The sequence below is a fragment of the Seriola dumerili genome, unplaced genomic scaffold (assembly GCF_002260705.1).
Source record: "Seriola dumerili isolate Sdu_G_001 unplaced genomic scaffold, Sdu_1.0 BDQW01001206.1, whole genome shotgun sequence".
NCBI classification, from domain to species: domain Eukaryota; kingdom Metazoa; phylum Chordata; class Actinopteri; order Carangiformes; family Carangidae; genus Seriola; species Seriola dumerili.
This window is the reverse complement of record NW_019175461.1, coordinates 4,005-14,148: the sequence shown is the minus strand read 5'-3', so window position 1 is coordinate 14,148 and position 10,144 is coordinate 4,005. Positions and strand designations below refer to the sequence as shown.

The 10,144-nt window shown below is 43.4% G+C and overlaps 1 protein-coding gene across 1 annotated transcript; it reads right to left on the bottom strand.

Annotated features, from left to right (window-relative positions):
• Window positions 1–1,334: 1,334 nt before the first annotated feature.
• LOC111238160 (PR domain zinc finger protein 12-like) lies at window positions 1,335–7,943 on the bottom strand. The gene is made up of 6 exons (XM_022767570.1): window positions 7,685–7,943; window positions 5,604–5,669; window positions 4,909–5,033; window positions 4,115–4,270; window positions 2,588–2,702; window positions 1,335–1,840 (listed from the first exon to the last, which is right to left on the bottom strand). Exons 1-6 carry the CDS (start codon window positions 7,941–7,943, stop codon window positions 1,335–1,337), a joined length of 1,227 nt encoding a protein of 408 aa, XP_022623291.1.
• Between the last annotated feature and the right edge of the window lie 2,201 nt (window positions 7,944–10,144).

Here is a 10,144-nt window from a genome sequence, read left to right as displayed (position 1 = left end):
TAGTTTTCAACACACACATTACAACCTGTAACAGAGAACCATTAGCATGCAAATCAAAGCACTACATCATTATCATCATCATCATCATCATCATCATCATAGATACATGATTTATACTGACATGAACAGCTGGAGTCACTAACACTGTCCCATCATGCAACTGTTGTGTGAACCACGGCTCTGCGTCAGTGTGTGGGTGTGTATGTGTGTATCTGAGTGTGTCTGCTGTCTGACTTATATGTGTGTGTGTGTGTGTGTGTGTGTGTGTGCACCCCCCCCCCATGTTGGTCTGCAGTTAGTGTTATTGATCTGTCTGATTTTATGTTGAGATAATGTCACCTGTCCAAAGTCGACTCTCAGTAAATTATTACCCAGGTTGCCAAACTCCACGTCCAGCTGTGACCTGAACCCAGCGCCAGTGAGGGGGAAACGAAAACCATCTGATCCCTTTGACCTCTGTGAAACATCTGGGAACATCTGCTGAACGAACTCCAGGATGACATTAACTACAGCCTGAAGGAGCCTGGTACAGTATGTGACGTCATCCTTCATGTTTCACTCAAGTCATTACATCGTTTACACGAGGAGCAGCACAGACACCATGACGTTCTGAAATAGATACAGGAGCTATTGTCATTTTCATCTTTTTGTGACTTGTGGATTGGATTGTGAAACATTTCCTTCTCTCAGTTATTAAAGAGATGAAATGATTAAATAGAAGGACTGTATGTATGACAGAGGGTTTGAGTTGTGGCGTGTTGTGAGTCTCGTTGTGAGGATGAATGATGTGAAGAATTGTTTATGAATGTAAGGAGATGATGTGATGATTTAACAGACTGATGGTCGTGTTCCACATCCTACATCAGGGACGCTTGTGCAGTGTGATGTGTGTCAGTGTCCGACTCAGGACTGCTGGTCTAACACTTCACGTCTCAGTGGACACTTTTCAGTTGTTCTGGTTTTGGCTCAGAGAGATGACATCATCATCTTTAATCCAGATACAGGATTTAACAGGCTGACTTCATCTGTGAGCAGCCAATCAGAGGCTGGACGTGCTGACTCTGATCAGCTGGCTACCTGGGTAACAACCAGTAACGACCAGTCCAGCAGGTTCCTGTCTCAGTATTTGATCTTATTTTGAAGTTAAAATGTGTGTGTGTGTGTGTGTGTGTGTGTGTGTGTGTGTGTGTGTGTGTGTGTGTGTGTGTGTGTATGTGTGTGTGTGTGTGTGTGTGTGTGTGTGTGTGTGTGTGTCTGTGTATGTGTGTGTGTGTGTGTGTGTGTGTGTGTGTGTGTGTGTGTGTGTGTGTGTCTGCCGGCCCCTCCTCTCCCCATCACAGCACCATGGTGGGTATATGATGGACCAGAGACGCCGGGTGAGGCACAGCAGTCAGCTGTGGTGGGTGAGGAGGAGGTGAGTGAGCCGAGTGCACTCCTCCTCCCCCTCCTCCTCCTCCCACCACCACCAGGCCCCCTCCCCCCTGGGCCCCGGGGTCTCCGGTGGGCCGGTGCCTGGCGCTCTTCTGGTGGGCCCGCAGGCCGGCCAGCTGCGAGTATGCCGACTGGCACACGTGGCACTTGTACGGGCGCTCACCGGTGTGCAGCCGCACGTGGTTCCTCAGTGTGGACGACTGGCTGAAGCGGCGGTTGCAGAAGCGGCAGACGAACGGCTTGTCCAGGGTGTGGATGCGCATGTGCGAGCGCAGGTTGCTGCGGGAGTTGAAGCCGCGGTGGCAGATGACGCAGCGCATGCGGCCCAGACTGGAGGAGGAGGAAGAGGACGAGGAAGAGGAGGAGGAGGAAGAGGAAGAGGAGGAGCCCTCACAGGTGTGGAACTCATCTGGTGGAGGAGCAGAGATGTTTCAGGACTGACAGTGAAAACGTCTCTTTAAAATGAAAAACTGGCATAAAAATCTAAATGGATTTAAAGATGTGGAGGTAAAAATGAAACACAGATGTGGATTAATCCACCGCTAAAAATAGTCCCCAACAAATGCTTCATTGTTTTCTATATCCTCCTGTTTGTTTAGAAAACTACAGTTTCCTGTTTGACACTTTTTAAATGAAACTTTTTATCTGTGAGGAGTTTTTAAAATGTGAAGAGACGAGTCAATGATAATAAGAAAAATATAGAATATCACCAGCTCTTATTTTGAAATCAGGATTTTGTTTTTATTCATCCTGTTTCTTTGGCCTTTATCCTTTGAGACATGATTATATAGAGGGGGAAAGCAACACCCTGCTGTCTTTAAAGAAGGTCTTTGACCTCTCACTCTCTTTTGTTTTATTTTGTAGTAAGTGGACATTGAGTTGAGTCGATTTTGTGACACGTCAAGTCAAGAATAGACTTTCATGCTCAAATAATGTCAATTCATGTCATCTTTTGTCACTTAATCATCATATCATCTGACCATCAGTTTCTATAAGATTTTTATCAGGATGTCACTTTGACGATGTCGTTGTTTGGAGATACAAACGTTGTCGACAACAGTAAGGTCTTAGTAAGGAGTTATTGTCTCCATGAAGCACGGAAGCTTTTATTCTGAAATAATGATAAATTCACAAATCAATAATCAATCATCTTTACCGTTCTTGCTCTTCTTGCTCTGTTCGTCATCTCCTCCGGGAATTCCAGGGATCCCCAGGAAGGTGTTGTGGGAGTTTCCGTACCAGACCAGCAGCTCCTGGTCCGGAGGGATGGTCTGTGGAGAAACACCTGGAGGTTCATCACCTTTAACTGGTTTCACTGGTTTTTCTTCAATCAGAACCACAGATCGATATCTGTAAGTGATTTGTATTTCTTTGTAATTGAAATGTTGAAGGTTTGTAGTCTGGGAGTGGAGCTGAGGGAGACGGTTCCTCTCTGTGCCAGCAGAGGGCGACACAGACCGGGTCCTCCAGCTGCTCGTCCTCCGACCACCAGACGAGGATCAGTCCAACGTTTCAGACGCTTCCCCTTGTCTCTTTGATTCTTTTATCTTTTATCACTGGAGGTGCTTTTCACCTATTTTTATTCTGGTTCAGTGAATGCCTCTTGTTGCCCAAAGGTTGACTACATCCTGTATTCAATTAATTTGCAGCTTGTAACCTGAGTTTTAAGAAGTGCTCTATAAATACTGACAGATGGATAAACTTTATTGTCATTCAAGCTACACACCAAACAGTGCATCATTAATATTCCATTATTAGATAAAAAGAAAGCTATCTGGATCAACCTCTAACCTCTAAGGTCATCTCTGTGTTCCACTCGGATTATTTACCTTTCATTACTAATTACTTTATTGAATGAGGAGCTTATAAAATACGATGCAGAGCTTTACTGTTAAACTAACCAGCTGTGTGTAAAGTACATAAATCAAAATATCCATTAATACAACATATTATTAATAATATAAAATAATCCTCTGGAAGAGTGTTTCTGTATAATGAGCACTTTTACTTTTGCTGCATTGGAACATTATACAGATGTTATTACGGTGCTTACTACTAATAAGTTACGAGTATTTATATAAAGATAAAAGATCAAAGACAATCTTACAGTAACTCATTAATAAATCATGTGTTTTACACTTTACAATAAGGCTCCTTTTACCAGTAATAAATAATAGAAACTCATTCGTCAGACTAATGAGCAGTGAGCCTTAACTTGATCTTGCCAAATAGTGAGCTGCATCAATGTATGAAAACTGTGTTATAACTTGTTTATTGTTGCTTTATAAAGTGTAACAACTGAATTAATAACCTCATTATAAACATTCATGAATCCTTCATAAGGGTCGTCTTATTGTGAAGTGGCACCGTTCTTTCATTACCTTCACTGCAGAGACGTACTGAACGTGGGATTGTAACTTGCTTAACTTAACTTTACTTACTTAAGATTTATGTCGAACATTAACTTATTTTTCCTCAGGTTTATTGAGAGAATTGTGTTGTTGCTCTACGCGACTGTAGATTGATTTATTAAGAACTAAACGCTAAGAGTAACCAGCGTTACACTATTACTATAATAATATATTACTATAATGCTATTATTAGTGTTATTAGACGTGTCTCTGAAAAACAACAGCTTTTATTTATACTAAGGTAGGAGTGAAGAGGCGATGCGTTCACTGACCTCCACAGCCTTGTAGAAGATGCTGCTGCCGATCTGGACCACCTCCAGGTTCTGCTCCTGCTCGTTCCTCGCACATTTAATGTAGGTCATCCAGCTCCTCTGGTCCTCCTGACTCGCATCAATGAAATACCTGACTGTCCCGTCCTCGTTGAACACCTGAGGACGAGGACAAACGTGAGTGAGTGTTACAGGTACTTGGCTAATCAGCTAACAGCCAATCAATAATCAGCTAGTTACTTATTTAGTTACCAAACAGTTGTTCATCAAGTTAATTAGTTAGCTAGTTAGCTAGCTTGCGCGCTAGCAAAGAGATAGCTAGGTATTTTGTTACAGCTAACTGGCTTGTTAAATGCAGTAACTAACTAGAGCTGGTCATTAGCCATGCAGTTAGTCATTTAGTGAGGCGGCTGGTCAGTTAACAATCAGTTTAATGCCTAGTTAGATGGTTGGTTTATTTAGTTAATTAGATGCAAGCTATGAGTCAGCAAATTGGTTTGTTGCTTTCTTAGTAAGCAAGCTAGCTGGGTAGCAGTTAGTTAGCTGGCTAGCTTGTTGGATGGTTAGCACGCTGTAAGTCAGCGAGTTAGTTTGTTAACTTTGAGTCAGCAAACTGGCTAACGTTCAGTTAACCAGTAAGTTAGTTACAGGTAGTTATAACAAGTTACCGGCTTGTTTTTTGTTGCAGTCAGTTAAATAAAATAAAATAAATAAAATGTTAAATGTCTCCTGCTGAATGTCACACAGAGAGAAATATAAATATAAATGTGGCGTTAATAAATGTGAACATCACTTACCTCCCACATGAGGTTGTTGTTCTTGTACAGGTCGATGTGTTCAGGTGAGATGAGGCGTCCAGTGAACGGCCCCATCTCTGTTCCCGCTTTAATCCACGTTTTAGAGAAAATACCCAGACCCTCTCCTGAAACACAGCAACACAACAACTCATTAATAACACTGAGCTACTGCAACCAACATGCAGCCTCACATTTAAAACTACACACACCTGCATCTTACGCCAATGAATTTTTGAAATAAAAGAAGAATACAGAGACGGTGTGACTGCAGGTTATAAATGAGATTTCTGCAGATTTGATCAGTTTTGTTTCCTTCATTTCATTCAGATCTCAGACTGAGACTGACGAGAAGCTGCTGCGTAACGTCGGCTGGATCCAGGCCACGTATCACTTTACACTCATCGATACAATTATCCTTTTATCTCACGTTCGTCTTCTATAGAGTCAAGCGGATCAATGCGCATGGGTCCATATATACTAACACAGCATCTACAGTCTGTTTCTCAACCAGTCGCAAGAGAGGAAAATATCATGTTTGAGTTTCATGTTTGAGGTTGAGACAAAACAGAAAACTGAAGTTATTCACTTATTAGCAAGACATTTTGTCAATCTGGCCATCGATGTGATGTTCTATAAAAAACAAAAGAAGCTCATTTCACATGAATACACATCAGACACAGAGAGAGAGAGTTTACCTGGGACTGAACTCTGCGCGATTATCACCTCACTGGGTAAAACCAGGCTGGACAACTTCTGCACCTCTGAACACAAACACAAGTCAGACACGTTTATTCATCCGTCAGAAAAACAGAATATGACAAAGTGACTAATTGTTTTTCCCATAATGAACTCCATTAAGATTTTTCATAAACTGCTGCAGCAACAGTTTGTAGGTGAATCCAAACAGAACATAATGTTCGTGCATTTTCCCATAATCGGTGAAAGCAACATGAAACCGCGCTGAAAAAGAAAAGAAAAAGAAAAAGCTTGGCAAAGAGAAGGAAGGAGGTTAAACGCTGTTTTTTTTTTCTCCTTCAGGACCCGCATTATGTCCACACCCCACCTCCCCCACCTCCCCCACCTCCTGCACCTCCTGCACCTCCTCCACCTCCTGCTGTCCACTGAGCCGCAGAAGGAAGAAATCTACATTCATGACGCATTTAGGAAGAGAGAAAATTCAAAAAGTGATTTTGTGTGCGATATAGGAAGAAGGGAGGACGTTATAAAAAATAACAAACAAAATAAATAGAATAGAATAAATAAAAATGTAAAGAGAAAAAGAGTAATTCCTTCTCCTCCTTTATGTCACAAGCTGTTTCACGCTCCGTCCGGAGCGTGAAACAGCTTGTGACATAAAGGAGAAAAGAGATTTAAATGGAGATAAAAGTGCTGGAAGATTATCTCAATTTAAAACTAGAAAAGAAGAAAAGAAAAAACTCATAAATGCCACGAGGAGAAATGTGAGGCGCTTTGAGAAGCAGCGGATTCACTTCACGCGGCGGCGCGCGCAGGGAGAGGGATTTAAATTCCCGCAGAGGGAAATAAACCCAAAAAAAACCCATCAAACGTGACGATCGTGACACCGCAGTCGCGCGCTTACGGCTTTTCCTAAATTGTTCCTAACGAATTTTACCGAAAACGGAAACGAATTTTACGTGAAAATGAAGTAGAAATTAAAACAAGTTTGTGTCAGAGGAACGTTATTTTATTCCCGGGTGAGATTTGAGCTTCAAAAGCACCGAATGTAGAAATTATTAATGAACACGTGCAGCACATTCACATAATTTTAGGGATTATTTAGAGATCAAAAGTTGGCGGGTTAATTAATTGATTAGTTAATTAAAGAGCGTTTTGTAGAATTTCTGCGGCGGCGCGCGGGTGGAAGGACTAAACCTGACTCCACACACTCCTATTTAACGGCGTTCAAAGTGTTTGATCGGTTATTGATGGGGTTGAACTGATTGATAATTTCATGAGCAATAATTAAAATAAAGTCAGTTTCTAATTAGGCGGAAGGTTACACTCAGCTCTGGACTCCTTTTTACACCTTTTTAAAAATATATTGACGGAGTTTGAACATCTGTTTAATTTTCTTTATCCAGATTCAACATTCAGTTTTATTCTGCACCTGACATTAATTAATGAATGTAATTAAGAAATGACAGAATCAGTAATTCAGCGCCTGTCTTTTTGTGAATCTTTTTTTATCCGGTCACGTTCTTCATCCGTAAAATGTCGTAAAATTTTACTTTCTTTTTTTTTTTTTTTTACTTTTTTTTCTTTTTATCGCCATTAAACAAACTTTATTAAGCTTTAATTAACATCATGTGTTAAACTGTGGCGGGAAAGGATAAAATACTAGTTCAGCGTCAGAATTTCACTTAATGATCAAAGTGTCATTTTCATCTTTATATGATTCTGCGTCATATTTTATAAGATCGTCACATTTTCTACGTGTAAAATCTCAAATAACAAAATTAACTGAACAAATAAAAATGATTTGCTTAAGTGAAGAAAAAGTTTAAAGTTGTGTAAAAAAAAGAAATTTAATGTCGTATAAAGTTGTTTTGCAGCGTCAGTAGCTGCTGCAGTCTTACGTTAACAATAACCGATCAGATATCGATACGATAAGATTTGATTGATCCTCAGGTGATTTGACTGATGATGAACTGACTGAGCTGAAAGTGAATTTATACATTTATCTCCTGAATCTGGTTCATAACAACAGACTGTTCATTAATTAACTCTAATTGGTTCATTAAGTGTCGTCACTGACCTCCGGAGAAGGACTGCGCGAGAACCTCGGCGGTGAACGCGGTCTTGGGGCTCGCGCTCGGGGCGGTGCGGTCCTCGTGCTGCTGCAGGTGATGCTGGTGCGGGTGGTGGTGGTGCTGCTCGCCCAGCACGTGCCTCCAGCGGCCGTACAGGAAGCTGTGCAGGATGTCCGAGGTGATGATGTCCGCCAGGGAGAGCGGCTGCTGCGGCTTGAAGCCCGGCTTCAGGGCCAGCGAGGAGCCGGGCAGCACGGAGCCCATGGCGGGGCGGAGGGGAGCCGGGGGCCGCGGATGAGCTGCAGCGGGAGTCGGTGTCACGAGACCGGAGGAGAAAAATCCTCCAGGTGAAGAAAACTTAAAAAAAAAATCCAGGAAAGTCTCAAGAATAAAACTCCACTTTTTAATTTGAATTTCAAACAAAACTCAAATGAAAGTTTTTAATGAGCTCGTGAACGTTTCTTCTTCCGGTTCCTCCGTCAATTAAAGGAGAGAAATGAAGCGTCACAAGCTTCAGACAAAATATTATTTGTTAATAGAAGTTATGAAGAGCTGCTGCGTGTGTGTGTGTGTGTGTGTGTGTGTGAGAGAGAGAGAGAGAGAGAGAGAGAGAGAGGGTCTATATACACCCTGTCTGTAATGAGATGTTATCACCTCCTCCAACATTTCTATAAAGAGAGAGAGAGAGAGAGAGAGAGAGAGAGAATGTGTGTGTGTGTGTCCTACACGCGCTGTTGGCGCCGTTTACAGCTCCGGCTCGTGACACCGTAGAGACACTCAATTAGGACTTAATGAGAAAAACAACAATAACAGATCAGACCTCAGATCAGCTGTGAGAGACCTGGTCCTGGTCCTGGCTCTGGTCCTCCAGGTCGGATCAGGGGCCCCGCCTCACTCCACGTCATCAGCAGACAGGAAGTTATCCTCATCATCAATACATCTGACTGGGTTTTTCTCTTATAATCGATTGATGGTTTTTGTTTTGTCTGAGCAACAGTCAAACACACATGATGCGTTCACTGTCAGAGAAAAGTGGGAAACCTGAAACTGCTACCAGAGGAGTTCTGGTGAACCTGCAGCCTGCACCATGTAACCACTCCTGATCCTGACCCTGATCCTGATCCTGACCCTGATCCTGATCCTGATCCTGACCCTGATCCTGATCCTGATCCTGATCCTGATCCTGATCCGGATGCTGATCCTGATCCTGATCCTGATCCTGACCCTGATCCTGACCCTGATCCTGGTTCAGGTTGTGGTTCTGGATCACAGAGTCCATCTGAAAGCTTCAGGTGGAGCTTCAGTGTGTTTCTGCACCAGGTATGAATGTGGTTCTTGTTTCTGATTGGTCGGACTCAGCTGACTTGGTTCTTGTAGTTTTCTCAGGTCAAAGAGCCGCCAGAAAATGAGTCCAACACGTCCAAATGTATGTGGACACTGTGAGTCCATGTTGATCTCTGTGCTGCTCAGGCTCCTCTCCTGGTCTCAGTCTCTCTCCTGGTCTCAGTCTCTCCTGGTCTCAGTCTGTCCTGGTCTCAGTCTCTCTCCTGGTCTCAGTCTCTCCTGGTCTCAGTCTGTCCTGGTCTCAGTCTCTCCTGGTCTCAGTCTCTCTCCTGGTTTCAGTCTCTCTCCCGGTCTCAGTCTCTCTCCTGGTCTCAGTCTCTCTCCCGGTCTCAGTCTCTCCTGGTCTCAGTCTGTCCTGGTCTCACTCTCTCTCCCGGTCTCAGTCTCTCTCCTGGTCTCAGTCTCTCTCCTGGTCTCAGTCTGTCCTGGTCTCACTCTCTCTCCTGGTCTCAGTCTCTCCTGGTCTCAGTCTCTCTCCTGGTCTCAGTCTCTCCTGGTCTCAGTCTGTCCTGGTCTCAGTCTCTCTCCTGGTCTCAGTCTGTCTCCTGGTCTCAGTCTGTCCTGGTCTCAGTCTGTCTCCTGGTCTCAGTCTCTCCTGGTCTCAGTCTGTCTCCTGGTCTCAGTCTCTCTCCTGGTCTCAGTCTCTCTCCTGGTCTCAGTCTGTCCTGGTCTCAGTCTGTCTCCTGGTCTCAGTCTGTCTCCTGGTCTCAGTCTGTCTCCTGGTCTCAGTCTGTCCTGGTCTCAGTCTGTCTCCTGGTCTCAGTCTGTCCTGGTCTTAGTCTCTCCTGGTCTCAGTCTGTCTCCTGGTCTCAGTCTGTCTCCTGGTCTCAGTCTCTCTCCTGGTCTCAGTCTGTCCTGGTCTCAGTCTCTCTCCTGGTCTCAGTCTGTCCTGGTCTCAGTCTGTCCTGGTCTCAGTCTGTCTCTCCAGCAGCTCTGTCTTATGTTTCAGCTCCAACCAGCCGTGGTGGATTATGGGTAAAAACGACGTGTTGCACACATCATGTTCTTCATGTTCCTCAGTTCTCCTGCTGGAGCCGGAACTGTGAAGAATAATGATGATTGATAATAATATTAATAATGATGATTAATAATAATATTAATAATGATGATTGATAATAATA

Coding starts and splice junctions, on each gene's coding strand:
- LOC111238160 (XM_022767570.1), bottom strand. CDS start 7,943: ATGGGCTCCGTGCTGCCCGGCTCCTCGCTGGCCCTGAAGCCGGGCTTC. Junction 5,034..5,603: donor CGCGCAGAGTTCAGTCCCAG/GTAAACTCTCTC, acceptor GCTGTGTTTCAG/GAGAGGGTCTGGGTATTTTC. Junction 1,841..2,587: donor GAGCAAGAAGAGCAAGAACG/GTAAAGATGATT, acceptor CTCCTCCACCAG/ATGAGTTCCACACCTGTGAG.